Source organism: Argiope bruennichi, chromosome 2, assembly GCF_947563725.1.
Source record: "Argiope bruennichi chromosome 2, qqArgBrue1.1, whole genome shotgun sequence".
In the NCBI taxonomy this organism is placed as follows: domain Eukaryota; kingdom Metazoa; phylum Arthropoda; class Arachnida; order Araneae; family Araneidae; genus Argiope; species Argiope bruennichi.
The window spans coordinates 95,558,144-95,583,942 of record NC_079152.1 but is presented as its reverse complement, the minus strand read 5'-3'; the positions used below and the strand labels follow the sequence as shown (position 1 = coordinate 95,583,942).

Below are 25,799 nucleotides of genomic sequence, written 5' to 3'. Positions count from 1 at the left end.
GCGTGTTTTCAGCTAGACGGATGAAATTTCGTAAATACACTTAACACCTCATATGTAGCCGGTGTCCTGACCTAGGGATATCGCGTCTTCCCCTTGATCTAGGCGTTCCAGGTTCGAGTCCTGGTTCGGGCATGGTTGTTCTCTTCCTCTGTGAGATGCGTGAATGAGCCTCCTTGTAAAAAGGGGTTGTGCAAACGAGTGTGTGTGTGTGCTATCTTCATTTGAGCTAGAAGTCAGACTTCTGCCCTCGGGTGCTCAGGGGTCTTTACCCTCAGAAGCTACTCCGCATAAATTTGGCTTAAAATAGCCACACGACAAAAAAAAACTCATATGTAGATTCCAATCATAATTTGAAGTAAATACATTCAGAGGAAATCCGGTTATCTCAGTAAAAGTAAACCCGATAATTGCAAAATATAAAGAGCAAGGTAAATAAAATTTGGTACTCAAGTTTTGCATCTAAAATGCAATTTCTTATCCGATTTTGTCTAATATAGCTTCTAATATAACATCTAAATATAGCTTCTAATCTGACTGACAGTCTATTTGCTGTGAGCCTGTACGTGAACGTAATAACTGAAAAAAAACAGGGATTTAAATAAATAAAATTTTGTATGTGGTTTTGCGACCACGATTGTATTTAATTTCAAATTTTGGCATCAATAGGTTGGTAAAAAAGGTTTTCAAAATTCGAATTTGTTTTTAAAACACTTGAATATTAATTACATGCTAGAAATTAAACAACAACGCTCACACTATATATTCATTAAAAATAGTAGATTCACGTTAAAAATGAATGAAAAGAATGCAAAATTTCGTATCTACTGCTCGCCGATGCCATGCCAGGCATTCGTTGACTTACCCATGAGCGCATTTTTATGTATTAAAAGGAGGATAACAGTTTTATTAGAGAGTATGTGAGAAACGTTTGAGGGAACCAACCCCGCGAGTTAAGAATGCGCATGCTTGAACGAAAGAAGATTTGTAAAAGAATGAAAATCCTACATTTCTTTTAGAGAAATAATTAACCATTCTGATGCTTATACTTTATTATTAGTTTTTTACTTTCCAGCTTTAGCCAGATTTAGGCAGGAAACATGTGAAAGCTTTTACTTAATGATATATTACATTTTTATGTTATAACACATTTTTTTAAAAGCGATCAAACTTTTGATTATTTTCTAAGCATAAATTAAATTCTTGTTTTATTTTATCCTTGATTTTAATTTCATCAAGATGCATTTTATGAATAATAGAAATAAAGATTTTACGGACAAGCTTTTATGTATGTATTAAAAGAATAGAAAATAAATCTTTTACCAAAAATACGGAATTTAAAATAAAATCATAAAAATAGGGAGCATTAACATAAATACTTTAATTAAATTGTAAATTTTGTCTTAATTATAATATATTTTTTAAAATAATATATAAAAATGTTACTTTATATGTTATTCATTATAATTTAATTTTCTTATGTTATTATATTTAGAATCTCAAACTCTTTTCGATTTTGCTTTGAGGTCCATATTTTTATTTTTTTTTAAATACTGTCTATTTTAAAGTACATTAATAAATGAATATTTTTAGAAACATGTTTATTTTCATAATTCAATATTATAAATCTTAAGGTACTTAGAATTCAATTTTTTCTTAGCTTCTACCAATAGACCCCTTTGATATGAGATAAAACTATAATTAAAATTAAGAGAAATAACCGATAATAAAGTTCTAAAAGTAATGAAATATTGTGTGGTCATCAGAAAAATACAACTGTACGAATTTTATAACTTTCAATTGTTCCTACTATTGATCTAATATCCATAACTTTTTAAGCTAACTTATCACTAATATTAATAGCTGTTTATTTAACCGCGAAAACCCAGTAATTCAACTTTTACCCCACCTTTTTTACTCCTCATTTTGCGACATTTATCTGACTGCAACTTACAGATAGTTTTCATGTAGCAGCATGTTTTATATAGCTAACTCAATAACTCAGCCAATAAAATTGCTGCTGTGTACATTTTCCTTGTCAAGTTCGATGGATTATTAGTTTTATAAAACGATCCATTTAATAAACCATTTTTTTCCCTGTACTGCTTCACTAAAAGAAATAAGAAACTATTTTTATATTTACGTTCTACTATAAATGAGAATACTTTCTTAAATATGTTACAAGTATTTTCTGATTCCCTGTAATTTGGCAAATTGCCAAAATGTGAAGGAGATAATAATGAAATGATATCCCCCTTTTCCTAGCGGTAATATATCAAAAATGAAATACTAATCGATAAGGGAGTTTTAATTTATCAAGTCTAGTATTTATCAATTTTCGTATGTTGAATCTAGTTTCTTTTGGTATGCGTAAATAAAAATAACTTGTAGATCGAGCAGATATATATATTTTTTAACTATCTCTCTTCAGTATTTTTTTGGATCAATTTCTTACCCACTTGAAAGAAGCTGAGTCTGTAAAAACTGTTTTCCCACTTCAAAAGATTTTCTGCTAAGAAAGCAGATTCCAGGGATAAGAATGAAATGTGCTGTTAATGCATATTTTAAGAATGAACGAAAAATTTAGTTTCCCCTTTCCAGTCACAGCAAAGTTGATACTACAGAGAATGGTTGAACGTTTTTTTTTAAAGAATGCGTAATTAATCATTTGTTTTAAATTACTTTTATTTTCGAAACAATTGTTTTTAGAATCATTTACATTGTTTGACAATTATAACCCAATTACAGCAAATCGATACTACAAATCTCGTTGAACATTATAAATTAATAAATATTTTAAGACATTTTATATATTAATAAACATTTTAGAATAATAAAATAAATTTTTGTATAGTTACACTTGTTTTAAATTAATATCAAATTCGCAACAATTGTTGTCTTAACCCTTTAAAGGGACATTTTTTTCTAATCATATTATGTTAAAATATTTTTAGGCTTGAAATTAGAATAAGAAAAGGGATTCATTTAGCTTATTAGATAAATCTGATTTGATTCATTAATTAATTTGGTTAATTAATAATTAAGCAACAAATCAAGACCCATAATTTTGTATGAGATAAAGAACTGAAGCATCTAACTTTCTGACTTACTAAAAAAATTTGTCAGAACTTATGCCAACCTACATAATTTCATACAAACATTGATAAATTTGGTGGGAGCATACTTCCCACAGCCCTAGAGAGGGTTAAAATCATTTACCTTGTATGGCAAATTACAATCTGATATTACTATGTTTTATGTTAAGTAAAGCAACGTCGATATGTCTTTTAAGATATTGGAGGAAAATGTATAAACTAAAATATGCATATTTGTAATTATAATAAATAACTTTGCTTTTTATATATTTAATACTGCTAAAGAAAATTAATTTGCAAATAATAATTTAATTTTTTAATAATATCAGTATATTATTACAAAGTATTGAAAACAATCACTAAATTTTAAAATTAAAAAAATGTATCGTAAAAGTAAAAATCGAGGAGAGTGGTTTTTCTCGAAATTTTTTAGTATATTATCTAATAAAAGTAATTTTTATATTGATAACCCCATGCTTTTTGTGAACAGTTACAAAAGAGTTAATTAGTATGTCAACTTTTTTTGCCTCTAATTCCTAAGTATTATTCAATACTCAAGTATCATAAAATCGAATATGTATTTTGGACTTCTTTTTATTAACCGATTGAAGCTTCAACATAACACAAAACTACAATTGAAATCACACGATAATATATATACCAAATTTCATATATTTATGTCATTGTGTTTTTGCGTTATCACTTTTACATGCTTGTGAAAATACTGCGCGATAGACAATCAACTCTTTGACATATTTGATTCAAAATTTAATAATTATTCATGCGTTAGGTACAAGAACTGTGAACCCAATTTTATTTATCTTTTTTTTAACTATCACATTTACATGTATTCAAAATTATAGACTGACAGATGGCCAACTCCTTGACAGATTTGGTTCCAAATTTCATACGAATCTTTAATTTAGATGCAAAAGTTGTAAACCAAATGTCATCTGTCTAGCTCTTCATATTTTTTGTTGTCTTATTCTTTTGCACTTGGACATTAGAACAAACAGATTTTTCCAGAATAGATTTTGTTCAAATTTTAGTAGAAATTTAAAAGGTTGGTGCAAAGTCTGTATTCCAAATTTCGTTCTTCTAGCCTAAAAAGTTTTTGAGTTATCGTTTTCACATATAGACATACTCAATTCCATTTTGGGGATCCAGGAAAGTTTTCAACGTGAAAATTCATTACAATCACGAATTCGGATTTTTTTGCAATTAAATTTTTTTTAATAAAAGTCAAATTTGTATTAAATATATATATATATAAATATAAATATATATGTATTATATATATATATATATATATATATATATATATATATTTGTATTAAATATATATATATATATATGCTCAATAAACATTATTCAAAACTTATGTTCACATGCGTATGAGTGATATCAAACTTCAAAAATCAGTCAACGGACATTTTTGTTGTAAAATATAAAAATTTTATTTAAAATAATACTTTTTTTATTTTTGAAATTTAGTTTTAATTTTACATAAAATTAATTATTTTTATATTATTTTATTGCATCTTTCGAGGTTGAGAATATTTTAGTTCGAAAAAGATTTATTTTTTATTCGATAGTTTGTATAATTAAGGAAAATTAAAAAATTCAACGTTCCAAAGTTTATCTTTTCAAAATTAATTTAAAAAATGGTTAAAGAATAGATAAGACTGGTAAACAATTTTAAAGCAGCTTATAATCAGGTTTGTTGTATTAAGTTACTCATGCTTTTTGCTTTCTATGCTGAAGGCTTAATTATACAGAAACCGTTTAGAAAAAGTCTCAAAATTAAAAATATATAATTAAAATGCTGTATGCAATAATGTAAAAATATGCTAATATACTAAATAAACTGTTATTTTGAGTTTAAAATTTCAGCGCTTTATAAATCCAATCAATTATTAAAGAGTTAATGATGCACCTATTTTTAATAATTTAGCAGTAAAAAATTCTTTGGGTCTTTATTTCGTAAATTTAATTAAACATATTTTCAGTTCAGATTTTTATTAAAAATTTGTTGTTGGATTCTCAAGATTTCCTTCCGAATTGTTTCAACTGTTTAAAAATAGTTGTTAAAAATACTATATCATAAATTAAAATTAAACTAAACTAAAAGCCTTTATTTTTTTATTGCTTTCTTAATAAATTTATTTTCTCTTTTATGCAATTTTTGCTTAAAATAACTTTAATTTCTTCACTACATGATATATACAAAAAGAAGATTAGAATTTTTTTATAATAAGGATAAGATTCTTCTATATAGAAAACTAAACACAGTGTATTTTTATACATATGCAAATTTTTAAAGATTTTTACAATAAGAAAATATAATTACAAAAATGATTCAGAATACTGAGTTATTACAAATTTTATAATTCGGAAACAGCGATTAAATGGCTAGAGTTTTACGTGATTTTAATAATAAATTAAAAAAAATTATTATTATTATTTTCTACTTTTTGGTCTTTAATTTATAATTTTTTAGCTTAAATATTATGGAATAATTATGTCAATTTTTTCAAAATTGCTTCAGGCGACACTATCCAAATAGAATCAAAATATAATTATTTATTTTCTAATAGAAAAGATTTGAAAATATAAAAAGGGTTTATTGTCATCGAGAACATGTGAGTGTACAAATTTTCTAAACACTATCACGTTAGAAAATAAGTGAAAAATGATTACAATATTTGATTTTCCATTTATAAAATAAATCAAGTCGATAAATCAAAACTAAACTGCATAAAAGTAGTAGTTACAGTAAATTTTCACCTGTGGCAAGCAAAAACAAACTATTAAAAATATTCCAATTAATTATGCTAACCAAAAGTCAGCTGATATTTACCATTATATTTTTTTCCAGTTAATATTAAATTTTTCAGAAATTAAATTTATACAGATTATTATATTATTGACTCATTATTTTTGAAAAATAGGCTTTGAAAATTAATATCATAAAAGGATAAAATGCTCGTAATTATCTTGGATCTTTCAACAATGAAATGTGCTGTAATAAACTCTACTTTAATTTAATTTTGAAAAGTTGAAGAAAGCATTCAAAAAAATTTATAGTGGTACTTGCCAAATGATTTTATCAGTACCTAATATCAGGCTTCTAAAAACACACGCATACAAAAAATAAATTATTTACTTTATTTTAATAGTAAACTACAAAAACAGGGATAACGCAACACATCCGTTAAAGCTTGAAATATTGTATTAAGTTTATCATTATTTTGTGTTATCATCTTTAGCAAATAACCCATAACTGCTTGTCAAAATATGCTATTTTAAATAGTTTTGTACATAGGGATTAAAAAGTCGTGCACAAACAATTAGCAGATGCAGAACATATAAAAATAAGATTATTTTAAAATGCATGACTGGAAAGACTACCCAAATGACCTAGGGAAAGTAAGAAATGACAAGCCAATAAGGGAAGAAAAAAATGTCCAATAAAAAGGTTGTCGATACTTGTCTTATTTCAAGATTCATCCATTGAGTTCAACTACTCTATACAGAAGTTGCATGTTCATCATCTTAACAACAGAAAGTTGTAATATGTTTTCTTTGTACATTTGAGCTTTAAATAACTGTCGCTGAAATCTAACTATAATCCAAACAAATCAACATCCTCTAGCTCAATCTTTGTTGTTTTTTACATTATTAATAATTTGTAAATGGAATTTTTAAACAACCTGTATTATAAAATTCCTTTGAGCTCCTTTTTCAGGTCACATCATTATAGAAAGTTATAGAAAATAAGGAAATATTTTATTTCATTTAATTATAAATAAAATGTATAGACAACAAGTGCAATTAAAAGATTCTATATTCGACATTGATGCAAAATAATTTATGTAAAGAATTTATTCCACTTATTATATCAATTTAAAAAGGTATAAAAATTATTTTATATTCTTACTTGCATCAAAAACATTTATTTTGAAAGGAAAAGTATATATATTTTTTAACAAGTGCATTTTTTAGTATATTTTGTCATTACAATCATTCCAATCAAACATCTTTTTGGTGTTTTTCAAAAAAACATCAAGGAATGAATTTGTATTTGTTCAAAAAAGAGTTTATACCATATGAATAAATTTTAAAAATGTATCTAATTAAATGAAAATATTATGAAAAATTTCTATATTTAGTGTCGCATTATTTTCGAGTCATTTTATCTTATATTTAAAATTTAAATTATATTTTATGGTTAATATAAAAAAGCCATTTGGATGATAAAAGATTATGGTTAAGCTTCTTAATGGGCAGCCTAAAAATAGTAATTCGACATAAACCTATTAATCTATCTTTAGAGATAAATTAATTACTTATCTTATTTTTAACTGTTAGCACCGAAATTTAACTGAACGTCTTAGTTTTTACATTCCTCTTTCCATTATAAGCTTTAAATAAGGAATTATTCTCTTTTTTTTTTTTTTTTTTTTTGAGTTTTTCTAAACCATACAATTAACAATTTTTAATTAGGGCGAATTTTTTTTAACTTAATTTAATGAGACCAGAGAAATGATTTTACTCAAACAAAAACCAATTTTATAAGATAGAAAAATCGTAAAACCGTGTTTTTATTAATAAACTAAAATGTCGAATTTTTTTTAACTTAATTTATAAATTCAGTTTAAACTTTATTTAATGATTCATTATTATAAATAATATGGTATCTTGAAATCATATTTCTTCTAATTTCCTGATAGATGGTACCCTTCGTATAGAATCAAAAGTTCATTAATTGGTAATTAAATTTAAAATATATTGAAATAGTAAATTGTCATTGTTACCACATAAATGTAAAAAATAATAATTATTATAACTATAATCTTTAAAAAAGTGGGTAAACAAGATCTTATCTTTAAAAAAAAAATTTCATGATTTTATATTTTTCTTCTAAATTTAATAATGAGCAATTATAATGAAAGTTTAGTTTTTGAAATGTTTACAGCTTCTCATTCGTCGATAATTTTAGTTTTTATTCTGTTCCATTAATTTCCTATTAACATAACATTAAAACATCTTATTAGAGTTTATATTGATTAGTTAAAAGCCAAAATTAAGCATCATAAAAAAATTGCGTTTATATTTAAATAATTTTATTTTATGTCCTAAATTATTAAAGTTAATAATTTCTAAAAATCTTAATTCATTCTCGGCTGAATTTAATCAATAAATTAAATAAAAAAAAACTACACAAAATATTTTATTAAAAAAAAATTAAACAATCTAAATATCAATTTTTTTCCCCTTCTTCTTTTTCCCCTTCTTCTTCTTTTTCCCCTTCTTCTTCTTTTCCCCCCTTCTTCTTCTTCTTCTTCTTTTTTTTTTTCTTTCCTTCTGTTTTTTTTTTTTTTGAAATTCTGTTGTACAATTATAATATTCAAAGTATTGTACATTGTCAATTAAATATACTTATTTATTTCAGCAAATTATTATTTTCAAAAAGAATTTTTTTTAATTATAAGCATTATTATTTTATTTATTAAAGTTAATTACTGCTAATTTATTATTCACCAATTTTTTTAAATTATTAAATAATATAAATAGCACATGTGATTATTATTATTCATAAAATGTTAAGCACAGGACTGTGTATTTAATTTAATCAGAGTTGGAATGCGATCATATTTTAATATCATAACATATTGATCAGATTATTTTCAGGACATTAAATGCTCTGACCAATAATAAAAAACCGAAACTATTTTTGGCATTACGCTTGCCAACGAGTTAATTCCTAATCGGAAGTAGCAAGATGAATTACGTTTGGTGTACACTCTTTAAACCGACCAATACTGCAAATAAAATTTTAAATGAAATATATTTAACTACACTTGTGCATATGAATTCAAAAACTGAAAAACACAGCAAGCTTGGTTAATGAAATTAGGTTTATTATTTTATTAATAAATGCCTTGTAGTTTTGTCTCAACTCTTGGACTTGGCCAAAAATATCAATGGATCCATCTATTCGTAGGTGTATGGAAAACTTTAACTAAAAGAAACGCAACAATCAAAATGGTATTTTAGTATATGATATTTATATCTCTAAATTCCACAACTTAATTCTTTGAACTTAATTATCTATACAATTGTTTATAATTTAAATTAGATTTTGATTTCATATGTATAAAGCCAACTAACGATTGTAACTAGAAAAAACAATTTAATATTAGGTAATATTTGTTACAATGAATTATAAAACGAATAAAATACAAAAAATAGAAAATTATACAAATAAAAAGAATTATTAAATCATGATTTTATTAATGTACATAAAATATTGAAAATATCTCTTAATCATAAAATACTATTTTTTCTAAAACAAGCAGTAAAAGAGTGTGATGCTCTTAAAAAGATATTGCAAAAAAAGAGACAAGTCCTATTGAATGTCATAAGCATGAGTTATGCTTTAAAGTTTTTGTTTTTGACGTCAATGTTTTTAATTTAAAAATATTATCTCTGTTTTAGCAAAAGAAAATATACAATAGTAGACTCAATTGCCGATTAGATTGTGAAATACATAAGCATTTTATTAATCTAACAGAAAACTTGTTTTAAAAACTTTTTTATTTCTGTTATTTATTAAATAAAACATATCTTCCTTACACTACAAATATTAGAAAAATGCTGTATATTAAAATTAAATGTCAAACAATTATATACATTATTGTATTTAAATTATTGCTATCTAAATACTACTGAAATAAGTGAAATTTCAATTTTAAGAACAAACTTAACTCTGAAGTAATTTATAAAATAAATATTAATCTTCTACTTTCTCCTTACCGAAAATCTTTTCTTTATTTTTTTATTTTTATCTTTCTGCGAAAACATATTCCTTTTTTCTTCTTTTTTCTGTCTGTTAGCAATAAGTTAGTACTACATATGGAGAAAAAAGATATTAAGTGATATAATAAAAAGAGAAGAAAAACAGAGAAACAGTCACTTTAACTTGACTATAGATCATTTAAGAATAAATGGATAAACCCCGAGGGAATATTACTAATAGAATAATTCTTTCTTCCCTATGTCGAATTAGTCTATTTCATACAAAAATAATTAACTTATAAAATATACATCCGTAATAAATGAAATATATCAAAAAATCCGAAACTAGACAATAAGAGAAGCAGAATAAATGTAGAACCAGATATTTTTAACACGTTTTAAACAAGCAATAAATGATTGTCAAAGGTACACATTTATTTGCAGGAATTTTAAAAAGATATTTCTTAACACCATACCAAAAATTAAAAATTGATTGTCAAAACTAAGCATTTCTTTGCACGAAATTTAAAATCTGATTCATTCTGACAGTTTAAAATCAACAAATGAACTGTCGGGATTTCACCTTTCTTCTCTAAAAATTTAAATCGAGGCACGTCTTCTAATAAAGCTCTAAAAATCAATAAATGGCTCTCCAGTCTTGGCTTTATTTTCAAATGAATACAGCAGAATCTTTTTCTTCTTCTTCTTCTTATCCTTCTTCTTTTTCTTTTCTCGTGCAAGAATTCTACAAAAAGAGAATATTGGTATCATTAATAATGTTCGAACTCGAGATTTTGTCGAATCTCTACGCTTCAGACTTCTCTAAGTCCGAAAAACATATCTTTGGAATTATGTCCCTCTGTCGCTCTTTCTATAATTCTGCGAGTACGATAATTCTGAAAACACTTTGAGTTAAAATGATAAAATTTGAAATAAAATATTTGCACTAGATTTTTAGATTATGTCAAACTTTGAAAGAAATGAATTCAGAGGAAGACTTGCTATCAGAATACTAGATTAACAGATAATTATAAAATTTAAAACGCTAGATAGAAATCAATTTTATAGGTTAGAATCTATAATGTAGGCCCATATCAAATTTAGAACTAAATTCGTTAGGGGATTGAATGCCTTTATATCTGTACTTTCTCAAGCATGTAAACACGATAACTCAAAAATGAAATTATTTAAATAAATAAAATTTGATTTTATAACAATAGTTGTCGTTCCATTTAAAATTTGGTTACAACGGGTCGGCAAAAGATATTCAAAATACATACCCGATTTTTTATACTTGTGTACTCACCGTATATCATCGATTAATTACTAGTGGAAATCATCATTGAGTCATCATCTAGAGTCAGTAAAAACGCTAGATCCATGCCAAAGATCGATCAAAGATTAGGTATGCTCACCAGTGGCAGACAATTAATATGCAAGTACATATTTTCTTTTCTATGCTCCAAAGCACACGATTTTTTTTCAAGTGAACTTCAAAATCTGAGCACTAATGGCGTTTCCGGTCTCTCTCAAGATTCCCAGTTTTATGCGAGAAAGTTAAATATCACTTTATTAGATAGTAAGAGATAAAGTTTCAGAAAGACGATTCTTCTTAGTGTTTTTTTCAAATTGATGTTAACACTAATAAAGCAAATTTGAGCATGTTTTAGAATCGAATTAAAATTCCATACTTTTGAGGAATTCGACAAATGAAGCTAATAAATTATTATTATTAAATTATAGAATAAAACTACATGGAATAATTTAGAAAAGATGATGTTCAGTTTTAAGAAAATTTACATTTGCTAAATTGTTAGAATGGACTGTTCAATCTAGTAAATGTCTATCCATTTTATGGAGTGTTAATATATAAAATAATTCTACAAACTCTCAATATATTAACCTAAAAATGCCTTATCTGGTATGAGAGGTCTATGAGTGAAAAATATGACTTATTGTAAACATTCATGCATCATAAAATAAAAATGTATGTGTGGTTATTTCTAAAATCTTCAAGAATATGAACAATTTCATTGGAATTATTATGACTTAGAGATTAATGGTTGGATAATTTTATATATATTTTAAATATGAGCTGAAAAAATTTACTATTAATTAAACTAGAAGAAAACCTAGCCTTTAAGCACAAATATTACGATATTTCATAATTGAAAACTAACTAAATATCACAATTAATAAAAGAAATATTTTTTTTAGATTACACAGCAGCATTTAGATTTTTAACAGACTGAATTCGATGTTATTAGTCTGTTTTTATGTATACAAAAAAAACAAGAAAGCGTAATGAATGCTTTGATTATCTCGCAGATCAGGTGATATTGGCGGGCGAGGGGGGGGGGTTAAAGAAACAATAAAAAGGGATAACGTTTCATTTAAGTAGGAAGGTTGAAATTCTTATATCTCTATATTTCTCTTACTATTGAAGGTGCAAATTTTCAATACAAAAGTTGTTTTTATGATGAAATTGATATTCAGTTAATTTTGTACTATTTTTCCACCTTTCAATCGGATTAGATTGCAATTAAAACTAGCAATCCAATACTATTAAAGGTGGAAAAATAGTACAAATTAGTTGAATTTCAATTTCATCACAACAAAAACTTTTGTATTGAAAATTTTCGATAGTACAAATTGCTTGGAACCCAGGAGTTGACATATAATTTTTAGCTCCAATTTTGATCGCTTTTTAGCTTAAACGTTTAGAACTTTATCGAAATGCTCTCATCAGTGCCATTATCTTTCACTCCCTTGGAGTCCTAACTCGGCTGGTAGGTGTGATGTGGTGTGGAGAGAGGCGTGCCAGCTCAGGTGTCGTCCTCGTCATCTGACCGCGGTTCAAAATTACGAGGTCCGTCCCAAAATACCCCTAGTGTTGTTTTACAACGGGACGTTAATATAACTAAACTGAACTAAACTTGGAGTCCTAATATCTCCTTGGCTTGGTGCCTTGTTCACTATTTTTATCTTTACTAGAGAAAAGCTAACATGAAGTTTTCATGTCATTGTTAGATATTATAAAACCAATCAAATATATTTAATCTTGTAAATTTATATGTGTTTAACAAAAAAATTGTAAATGAATTTTTCGCAAAAATTCCATTTAAAAACAATTTTACTTCACGAAGAAATTAACATTTAAAAGAGAACTATATTATTATAAAATGGAGAGAGAAAGAGAGTTCTGAATTTCGGAATTTCTCTGTGAAGTTTAAAGCTCCCTTATTTTATTTTATACTTAAGAAAGAATATTTATAATCAGCTTCTTGGATAGATAAAAGCATGTAATCCCAAAAGTTCCGAATTCGTTACCTGTGCAATTTGAATTCATTCATTCATATAATCATATTTCATCATTAGTAATATCTAAAGAAATTATAAATAATTTTTTGGATGAATTAGCCTCGTCTACTTAATCGTCTGCTATCGTTTAAGTAATTTCGTAATTTTAATTTAAATATTTATTCTCCTTTGTCTTCTATTTCATCTTTACTTTTATAATGTATCCTCCATTTAAAATTGCTTCATATCGATTTTGCAATTTTGTCATGCAAAACAAGCATTATAAAAATATTAAAAAAATAAATTCCCAAGTTTTAATATTAGAAGTGGAGAGGAAAAATTGCTTTCAATATATTCGATTTCATTTGAAAGCAAGCAATCAAAGATATGAACATTTTTATTATGAATAGTTAAGTTTATTACATTTCCTTAATTGTAGTATTATTTCTGCATTTTTACAACTTTATTTTTTTTAATACTGAAATAGGATTGCATCCTAAATGAAATTATTGGATTAATGTACTTTAAATTGTTCGTTGTTTTAGTAATTGGAAATGTCACTAAACTATGCATCTGTATACATGGGTATGTCAAATAGGGAATGTTCAAGACAATTTTGGTAATTTCAATGCCTACTTCTTTTTATGTATATTTTTATATAAATTATATATACCTCCTATTTTAGTACTATATTAGACAATAAAACATTTCTGTGAAGTGCATTACTTAACGATAGATTTGTATCTAAAAAATTCTTAATAATATAGTTTTTGTAGGTAACGGTTGTTAAAAAAATTCTTTCAATTAAATCAAATTGAAAACTAACATTAAATTCATTCAGTTGAAGTTCATAACATTCGTTTAATTTTCAAATGTAAGAATGAAGTCTTTGGGTTAATCTTTTAAATATTGATATTAATTGGTAATTTAAAGATTTTGATAAGTTTTATTTCTAATTTTTTGCATTAATTTTCTTTGTTTTGAGCATAGTATCATTTTTTTTCTTTTCTTTTTATTTAAATTAAGATAATTTTGAAGTTGATTAATTTTCATATATAATCTAAGCTGCTTTTATATTTACACTAATAATCTAAAAAATAGTAGAGAATATCAATATTTGTTTTCTTATTTGACGAATTAGAATAATTCTATTTTCGTAAATTAATTAATAAAACCACATAAAAGTTACACCTTATTCCTAGCAAGTGTTTGATATCGCATGATATTCTACATTCAATATCCAGCCAATTATTTATTGTAGACTATAGGAACGTTCTTTAATAAACATGTTTTAAATAGACCTTATTGATTTTTTAGAATCAATAATTTCGATAAACACAAAAGGCGCATTTCCCAGTTTAATTCAATTAGAGGCTTTAAAAATAGATCACTAAAGCAGTTGCTGAAAACAACATATCTCAGTAAAATTTCCTTCTTTAGGTTCTTTTTATTTTTAACTTGATGAAATTCGGAGAATGTTAGCTTTTCCATCAAAGGTACGGGTAAGACTGGCGAATCAGGTGGTACGAAACGTCACTTGCTCCGCCCTCTTGCGGCTGCCATTCACTACCCTCTGCATCACCATAGTAACGGTCTCATGCAAATCTTCTTCGATCAGACTCAGGCAGGTCCGAGAGCTGGCAAGCAGACATGTTTTGAGATTGAATAGGGGAAAAGCTAAGAATTCTTTGTAGATACTTCATGTACCTGATGCTAAATTTCGATTAGAATATCCCTGAGAAACGAGCAGACGATAATATTGGTTATTGATCGAAAGAGAAATGCTACTCTCCTTTCTTCAACACAGCTTACTGCCATTTGACCTCCAAGGTTGATTGGATCTTGTGGGTAAGCGTTTTTCCATTTTGTTTGGGTCGCTTCTCTGTTGCTCGCTTTTGTTTACTGTTAACTAACTGAAAAAATAAAGAACATTCAAGATGGGTACTGTGCTAAGTATATCTCCTAGAGACAGAAAACCAACGTATGGAGATTATACTCTCAATGGATTCAATTACGAGCAATTGAGTAATGCTAAGATCAAAGAAAAGAACGGCAACGTCGTTGCAAATCTGAATCATACCCACAATTCCAATTTTAAAAAACATTCCCTGTTCATCAATGCTCTGAGCTGGAAGACGCTAACTTCTTCAAACAGAAGAAAAGTTGACAAAAACAAAAATACGACTCGACAGCCTCTGGATAATCTCAACAATGTGGTCGACAACAAGAAAAATATCCAAAAGTCTGTTTCGTGCTACAATCTTAAAACCTCCACTGTTACCGCCCTTGATGTTGTCGTGCGGAATACTTCAGCAGGTGATCGTCATAAGATGCCACCATCATTGCCGCCCTCAAAACCATCGGTGCTAGTTGCTCATAACTTGGTGCGACCCCTTATGAACCACATTTCTGGCCATCACGGACACCAGCACAGTATCCAGTTTCCCAATGGTGCTTCACTTGGCGTTGCTGGAAAAAGCAACGCAGCTGTCAGTCCGAGCCAGCAACACAGGAAGACCGTCATCCAAGCTTCGACATCAGAACTTCTTCGATGCTTGGGAGAATTTCTTTGCAAGAAATGCTGGAAGCTCCGAGACATACAACCAGCTGATGCTGTCCTGTGGCTGAGGTCAGTTGATCGTAGTCTTCTACTACAAGGATGGCAAGACATCGCTTTCATCAACCCGGCCAATGTCGTATTTCTCTATTTGTTGATCAGAGAACTTGTGAATGAGGACATCGACGATGAACGTGAACTTCAGTCTGTTGTTCTCACTTGCTTATATTTGAGTTATTCGTACATGGGAAATGAAATATCCTATCCACTGAAACCCTTTCTGGTTGATGACTCCAAGGAAAAGTTCTGGGACAGGTGCTTGTTGATTATTAACCTCCTCAGTGGAAAAATGCTCAGAATCAACAGCGAACCAAGTTTTTTTACGGAGATATTTACTGAGCTGAAAGGATGTTCTTCATCAAATACATGAAATCTTAGTCAATATCATGTTGAAAGGTTTGTATCACGAAAACGAATTCAACATTTTGGTAAGATTTTAGAATTTTAAAATCTGTATTATAAATATCTGTATCAAAGGATAACCAAATTGTCCTTGATCAAATATTTTGATGTCTTAAAACTTTGTTCTATTAAATATTATTATGGAAAAATTAATCATTTCACTACTTGAATATTATAAGTCACTATTGCAATTATTTTTACATTTTGGTTCAGAGAAAGTTCATATTTGTTCATTTCAAAATTTCCCTAAATTCCTTGAAAGCTAATATATTTATAGTTGAATTAACTTCATAATCATTACTTGCTTAATTATTGAAACAAATCCTCGTGGATAGTCTGTTATAATGTGGTTTTGTTCAGTGGTGTTTTTTTGTAATATTTCATAAAATATAATTTAATCATATTATTTATTTATTCTGTATGAAAGCTAAGAAATACTTATTTTCTTATTTCTTATTCTTATTATTAATAATCATATTTCTTATATTTATAGTTTTTGTTTGAATCCTGAGAAAATTTTTATTTAATAAAACCTAAAATATTAAAAAATAATCCTTTCTTCATTTGTAAATTGTTTGAGGACAGAATGCATTAATAAAAAATAAATTATACAGAATTTTATAATTAATACTTAAAATTCATACTTTTTTTTTACTTTTATATAACATAAGCAAGAACAAATTGTAAAGGAGATTTATGTTTTATTTCATGCAATTAGGTCCAATAATGGCAGCAAAAAAATATTAAATATGTTATTTCTTAAATACACATGTATTTTTTTGTAAATATAATACATAAAGAATGCAAAAAAATGAAATATTCCAATGATTGCATATGATTGTTATCTTTTCTGAAATTTTTATACCTATAAATGGCCCATATACGGGAAAGGGAGCCATGCCAAAATCTTAGAAAAGAATTATTTAATTTTTAAGTTTAATCAAAATTTGTATATCTCAAATCTTGAAAAGTGAAAATCGTACTTTTTTGTTGTTGTTGAAATGCATTTAATCCCTAATTATTATATGATGTTAAAAATATTATGATCAAATGTTACTGAATAAGAATAAGCCTATGACGCAGTAAAAATTTGTGATCTGAAAATTTGCACAGAAAAGCAGGTTTTAAAAGTGTGCTGTTTATGCTCATAAAACGCAGATAATGAATTATATTTTGAGATATTGAGAAACATTCGCAATTTCCTTTAATAGTATACAATACTAAATAGTAATGTGTAATATCTAACGATATTTTACAGTATGTTATTGTACTTGGAAGTGCGATATTAAAACCAAGGAATAACAAATATATACATTAAGAATATGACATCAATCTGTGTTTGAGTAAAATAAATTTTTAAAAAACGATTGATTATGTGTTACTTCAAGAAAAAAAGTTTTTTTTTATTATTAAAACCCTCTGCTTGTAAATATTCCCATGAGGAATGTTTTTGTCTTCATTTCTATTTCATCATACATGTCTGCAAAATGTCAGATACATGTCTGCAAAATGTGTTTAACAAGTTAAAAAAAAATGTTCTTAAAATGTTAAACTGTTGACATGCTGTTTGACTCTCCGTGAATTTTTGAACCTCACATCATATTATATCTGATGGTTTAAAAGACTATCAGCACGCCAGATGCCAAATGAAAAAAATATTGACATTTAGTAACATGTTGTCTAGTATTGTCTGAGCTGATGAAATAGAGAAACTTTGTTATTTTTATAGATGCCAAATTGTGTATATTTGCACTTAAACGTTACTTCTTAACAGTATTAGTATAATGAATGTATCCGTATTATGTGATAACTGTCAACCAGCTCAATACAGTTTGTTTTAGATGGATGTCGAGTTTTAGCCATTAAAGAAATAATATTTATTTATTCTTACTTATTAGTTTGTAAAATATTTAGCCGAAGGTTTAGCCATTCTATAAAGTGTGTGTTCTATTCTTTTAAAACACGGATTAAAAGAATTTTTAGCATGTAAACCAACTTTTACATAATATTACTGAGATTCCTTTTTCTAATTTTTTAGGTATTATTCTTTAGCCAATATTTCGGTTATTCTTGTAGCCAGCTTAACAACTTATCGATATATCCATTTTTCTAAAGAATGTTAATCCTCTTAATTTAAGCATCATCACGCATTCCAGTTCAGTAGAGTTTCTAAAAATATTTTTTTTTTTATTTTAAATTTTACATGTAAAAATATAAAGATGAATGTGCATTCATGAAATAAAATTCATTGTGCGTTTAAATAAATCGTAAATGCAATGCTTCATATCTCAAATTAATTTATATAATTTTTATGTTATTAATTCAAACTGAATAAATCTTAATTCCCAGAATATTATTCTTTTAAAAAATATATTAATAATCATAAATATTCTCATCATATAAATAGTTTCTGGAAGTACTTAATGGGATGTAATCAAATATTGCAAACACACATCATTGTTCCAAATTCTTCGTATAATTTATTTTTATTTATAATGCTAATATTGAAAAAGTTTCTTTGTTGTTTTTGAAACGTTATATAGTATGTACTTACTCTTGTGTTTGCTTTTTTAAAAAGAAACAGAGTGTAAGTTTTTTAAAAATTTGTTGACACGAATAAGTTTAATTGAATATTTCTTATCGTGAAGCAAAAATCTTTCGTAAAAATAATCAATATTTAATCCAAAAGATATTAATTTCTAAAATACAAAAATACTGTTTAAATTTTTTCACATATGAAGAATTTATGAGTGGATAAATTTATTTAGTTTTTGATGTGAAAGAGGAGCATTTTTACTCTTTTAAAGGTTAATTAATTTAAAATCAAACTTTCGGAATTGATACCAAGATAACATATTTCTGTCCCATATTTATGCCTTTTTTTCTTTCTTTATTTTTACGCTCAATCGAATTGCTGTATTACATTTTAAATTCTTCCACATTTAATATTAATTAAATTTTATTTGTTTGTAGCAAAAGCAAATATTTTCCTAATAACTTGTAAAAGAAAGATAGCATTAAAATTTTGAGTTCTACATAATATTCTAAAAGATAGTGTTTGCTTTCAACTGCTCTAAATCCAGTAATACTTACCACAAAAGTATATCACTAATTATAAGATTTGTACTTTTTCACATCTTAGCTATTGAAATAAAATTTCACTAAGTTAAGCATTATAAGTTATTCATATTTTGAAAATGAATTTTTACAGTGTTTGCAATATTCAAAATCCTTACAGCACCATGTCATTTTTCTCTATTGCTTGTAAATTTGCTCGCCGTATCTTGCAAATAACTGTTTCAGTCAAGAGAATTATTATATTAGTGGAGAATATTTTGGATTCAGTGAATTCAATGTGTTTAATGCATTCGATTCATGTGCAAAGCGTTATTTTGTCATATTTTTATTAATTAATAAGCGCAACGGACATTGCCCACCGCCTTTTAGCAAAATATTTTGCAGTTGTTGTCATCTAAGATGACATTAGCTTGTTTCCATACAATTTAGTTTAGCAATAGATTTACTAATATATTGTGAACATTGTACATTTTAAAATGATGCATTTTTCATGTTTAATGTTACAAAACAAATTATTTGTTTGTTTTGGATAATGAGACAATAACTGTTATTCATTGAAAAATAAGTCAAAATTATTCAAACTCTTTAATGCATGCATATAAATAATTTAAGCTGAATTCCAGATTCTCTTTAATTTACCTAAAAGGTTTTAATTGAAATAGTATGCTAATTCCTCTAAAATATATAATTTTGTTTTCTGATTATAGCCAGATGAATTGCTTTCACATTTTATTATTATTATTATTATTAATCAACATAAAATCGAAAATATTAATGGTATATCGACTTCATAATAAAAGAAATCTTATAATTCAGCAGTAATATTCATTTCAAAAAATGCTTAAATAATCATTTTTTAACTTTGTGATATTGCTATTCATACAAGTATATATATATATATATAAACTATTTTTAAAAAAATTATGAAATTAAAAACATTTTATTTTCAAATTACTGAGTTATTTACAAGTATTTCTATTATTTATATTTTAAAAAATAATTCCAAATTTAAAAAATAATTAAATTCATTTTTATTTTCAAGCAAAACAGCCATTTACTGAAATCCATGCTCAATATATTTACTTTTGAGGAAAAAACTTCATATCATTGTTTTAAACTTCATATATTACTACAAGTATTGCTATGCAAGTAAAATAATAATTACAACTATTTTCTGTTATGAAAGATTAGCTAAAAGAAAATTAAGATTGATTTCGTTTAATTTAAATATTTAAATAATATATATTTTGAAAAAGGAGTAATTTGAAACTTTTATAAATTAATCCTTCAAAATTGATTTTTTAATAAGATCACCTTTTTAATATATTTCAACCCGTGGAAATATTCAGTCTCTCCTCTTAAAATACATGAATAAAGTGATTTTATTTAATTTTAATTATCAAAATGATTTGTTAACTTCAACACATTAAAATTTAATATTAGAAGCGCATGAAGGCATAAAAATTATTCTTATCCGAAAATTAAATGTAATTCTTTTGGAAAATTAAATATTAACTCAATAGTGAATTAATTAACTAATAGTAAGAAATTTGTATTTCACAATGCAAATCAAACATTTTATATTTATATCAGATGAACTTTTATTTCATAAATATGCCATCAGAAAAAAATAAAGTATTTCTACATATAGTTTAGAAATAAATTTAAAGGATTGACAAATCTTTTTAAATTTTCTTCAAAGTGTCTTTTTACAAATATTTTTTCTTTTTTACTTTGAGTTACTTAATCAAATATGGTAAAAGTAAAAGTATGGTATAAGTCAAAAATATCTATTGTTAAAAAATAAGTAACAACCGAATTCTTCATATTTTCTATAAGCATATAAATAAATGTTTGTATATCTATTGCCATATCAAAATCATTCTATTTTCAAAATATTATCATTATTGAAATTACAAAAGCTTTTTTTATACCGTTCCCGATTCTCAAATATGGTTTTTTAAATATTTCTATTTGCTAACCCATTATCTTTTTATTTTTAAAAATTATAATTTTTCATCATATTAAAAATTAAATTATTTTTTACAAAAAACTGTGGAATCCTTTTCTAATATTGAAAACATAATTAGAAAAAATGTTAGAAAATAAATAGAAACTCTTTGAAATTTTCAGTAATTAAAAATAACATTAGCATCGATGTTGCAGAAATAGATGAGTTATTTTCCGAAATGTAAACTAAATTTTAACAAAACGGATATATAACAAATAAAACCTATTTCCATAAAGGAATTCTTATATTGAGAATTAATTTAATGAATGATCAAATATTTTACTTTTTAGACTAGGTTTTAGCAGTTATATTTTAGTTAATGCATCTCAGATTAAAATTAGCCAAGAATGAATATTTAGAATGGATTTCATTTTAAATAAAGAATTTGTTTCTTTTTCACAAATGGAATATTTATCCTAACAAAAGAACACTGAATAAATTTTTAGAATTTCACTTCATTGTTTCATTCACATAACTTGTGTAAATCATCATTAGGATTTCAATCTTATGCAGAAATGTTTCTTTAGACATATATTTGTAGTGTGTAGTTTTAGCATATAGATATAACTGTTTTTTGTAGACTTATTCTTGATGTTTGTACATTCTGTGAACAAATATATCAAAGTATATTTGGCAGCATGCATGGTGCTATTTGATGTTTACTTACTATATTTAAGTGATTTCTATTATATTTTAGGCGCTTTGGTGATTTCATTGGCTTTCATATTCATATTTGTGTGATATATTTATTTCAAATGTGTGGAATTAAATGAAATAATTAATGCATTTGTAAAATTTCAGTTCTGTTAAACGATAATGCTTTTAGAAAAATGTTTGTATCAGCGGTGAATGCTTTAAAAAACACTGTTTATTGATAAAAAAATCAATTTAAATAATCTGTGAAAGAAAAGAAATCAGCAGAAGAATTATCAAAGAGAGAAATTGGAAAACCCGTTAAAATAAAAGAACCCATCATAGAAGAGTTAAAGTTGTCATAAAAGAGCACAATTTTTTCATAGGACTGATACATACATGTACTGAATATTGCTGAATGTAGAAAAATACGAAACAATATGTAATACTATAAAATATAAATTTATTTCTAAATTTTGATCTATTCTAACACATTGAATAACTAGAAATTCAAAACTTGATGAAAGTTATAACTTTAACTAAGAAAATTTTGATTTCAAAGTAAATTGCCAGAATTTAACACTCATTATACAAGAATGCTTATGATAAATCGTCAGATCAATTACAGTGCCAAATGTTTGTAATTTAAAACCATGACTTTTACATAATTTATGCATACATATTTATGTATATGTGATAATATGCATTCACTGTTTAAATACCTCAATATGCTTTAAAACTGACTAAAACTAGAGAAATATATTTAAACAATTTGATTGCAGATAGCATCATAACGTTAAGAGAAAACTTGAAATTTCGTCTTAAGAAAGTCTTTACCTAAGAGTAATAATGCTCTTCAAACTGAATAATTAGCATTAATATTTCATTTCGTGTACTTAAATGAAATGTGCATAATTTTTGTTATACATACTTAAATTTTAGTATTCATTTTTTATGATACAATGTGTATGAGATTCTTATTCTTTATATTAGATTTATTTATTCGATTTTATATTTACTGTTTTCTGTTTTCAAAGTACATATTTAATTGTTCAAACAAGAATTTTTTTAATTATTTTAATAGTAGTCTTGTAGCTGTAAAGATTTAAATGTGTGTTTTTCTTGTAAATTAAACGCATTGTGTATTATTGGTTGAATATTTAAGGACCAGTGATACCATTTCCATAATAGTATATCATGTAAGTTTTTACAGGAAAACATCATCCACATTTGAATTATTTCATGGTTGTGAATATGTGTTACTTTAAATAAGAGTAATTTTATATTCATTATGTTAAATAACATCGTGGAATCTTTTGTTTTATATAGAAAGTAACTCTGTTTTATAAAAATGTTTCCTTCCCAACTTTTGGTAAATATGAGACGGACTTTAAAAATTCACTCTATACTTAAAAGAACGAAAGCAAGCAGTTTCTCCAAATAGTAAAATCTACAATTTATTTTCTATGGTTTAATTTAACAATAAATATACTTTTAAATTCTGTTTAAAATATTATTCTTATCGAACTTTAAAATAAATTATTTATGTTATTTAATATACAATTGATCAATTATGCGACCAACATAGAAGAAAAATAAGTATTTAAAAAAATTCAAAAACTTCTATCATATATATTTTTGTAAAAAGTATGAATTTTAAAATTTTATTCTTCATAGAGTATTTTAAATTTATTCATTCTGGCATTATATTATAATGGTGTTTATTTTATTTATACAATAATTCATTTTACTATAAAAAATGTAAATGAATTAATATATTGATTTTCATTTATCAGCAGTCATTCAAATTCTCGATAATATACGAATAGTAAATGCTATTAAAAAGAAAATTCTTATTTATGCATTTTTTGCAGCTCTATTTTAACATAACAATAAGACTTCTACATTTTTCGGCCAAAAATTTCTCATTGCACAAAAAATAAATTTAAATGCGAAAATTACCTTTGCATAAAAAAAGTTATATTTTTTTAGATTTATTCATTTGGGACGAAATATTTTTGTGGAAAAACGCTACCATAAATGAAAAATTTTAGTTTAAATTTTCTTTCACAATTACGCGGATTAACATAAGTTTTATCGTCTAATCTCATAAACATTAATTCTGATAACAATTGTTTATGTATCACATTAATGAAAACACTATTTGATTATGTTTTGCATAATATTTATTTGATTATATTTGATAATGTTTTATGTTATATACTCTCTTTAAGACCAATATTACGGTTCTAGTAAATTGATTTATATTTCTGTGATACTATTTTGTTTCCTAACATTTTTCATTATATTTTTATTAATCTATATTTTAACTATTATTTTTATGTATATTTTTAGTAGCCATCAGTTCCTTTAAAGTTTTTGCTTTATTTTATGAATGAAATGCCAATATAATTACGTTAGCTATTATTTCAGATTTGTGTATCATTTTTTCTTCTTTTTGGAAATAAATTTTCTTTCACCATTTATTTAGATTTCTTTTTTTTATACTTCAGTTCATTGTATTTATTTATCTTTTTTTAGCCATAAATTTAAAAATGTTGCTTTATGTTAACCGTAACTGTGATACAATAATTCACTTTCTTAAACTGAAAGGCACACAATTTTTGTCATAATTAGGTGAAATGAAAAATCAGCAGTTGACTGCCAAAGGCCTAAATGATATTATCTCATTTTAAAGAATTTAATGTCAGTTTTGCTCACATTATAAATATAAATTTTATACATGAGGAAAAGATTGTTATTGTAAATAAATATTTTTGAAGTGTACAGATAAAAAGAATGTCGAATGAATTATATTAGAAAAATTTTTAAGCACGAAAGAATCAAATATGTTGGATAATAATGACAGCAGTTTGTAACATGTTTTCTTGAATTAAAACTGTTCTTTATGTGTTATTGTAGTTTCTTTGAGTACTTTTTTTTAAGGAATCACATGAATTCCAAGATATTTCAAGTTCACCATTTCATTACGTGAAAGATATTAATATTTTGCAGTTACTAGATTATTTTTGTCCCATACATTTTGAAATTTTACCAAGTTTAGAAGAACTATAATGCAACATATTCTCAATTACTTGACATAATATGAGACTGTTAATGATAGATGTAGTCCAGTTGAATTTTTATTTTAGAATCCGAAAAATGCACAGCGCCAATTTTACTTATTTATGTCGTTGATTTAACCATCCAAAATATTCCTCTAAGTATTCAGCCAGATATATTACCAAGTAGGGATATAAGAAGGAAATTGTGACATTGATTCCCCTCATTTAAATAAAAAGCTTCTAATCTGAGAGGAAACCTTCAAATTAAAATAAAATTCAAAATGAACTGATGTACACCGTGATAGTTTAATTCAGGTAGGAATAAATTCTTAAATGCAGAAAAATTTGAAAAATGTTCCTTTTATCTAAATAGAGAAAAAAAATGTAACTTTCATTTAAATAAATGAAAAGAAAATAACTGATAAAAATTTCAAATAGATACCTGAATTATTTTTTTGAAAAATTCGATACTTCGAAAAAACACCGTCGTCGAAATTAGGCCTACAAAAAATTCTCTATCAATCAGAATTCTCGGACCAAAAAAAATTATATTATAAAAGTAATGTACTATAATTTCAAATAAAATCATAATGGATGATTTTGAAGAAAAAAAAAGTGGAAATGTTTAAATGTAAAAAGATAGAAGTTTTAACTTGTAGCGATTGATTACCGAAAAAAATTAATTATTGTAAGGGTCTCAGGAAAGTGAATTCGGGCTTAATAATTGGGAAAAAATTGTTAACTTTCAGTTACTAAGCCTGAATATATTTTTGAAATCTTTTGGAAGCCTGAGTTTATTA

The 25,799-nt window shown here is 25.6% G+C and overlaps 1 protein-coding gene across 1 annotated transcript; it reads left to right on the top strand.

The window, feature by feature from the left end:
• Positions 1–14,844: 14,844 nt before the first annotated feature.
• LOC129961801 (cyclin-dependent kinase 5 activator 1-like) lies at positions 14,845–16,251 on the top strand. The gene has a single exon (XM_056075369.1). It carries the CDS (start codon positions 15,131–15,133, stop codon positions 16,178–16,180), a length of 1,050 nt encoding a protein of 349 aa, XP_055931344.1. The 5' UTR covers positions 14,845–15,130; the 3' UTR covers positions 16,181–16,251.
• Positions 16,252–25,799: the final 9,548 nt, after the last annotated feature.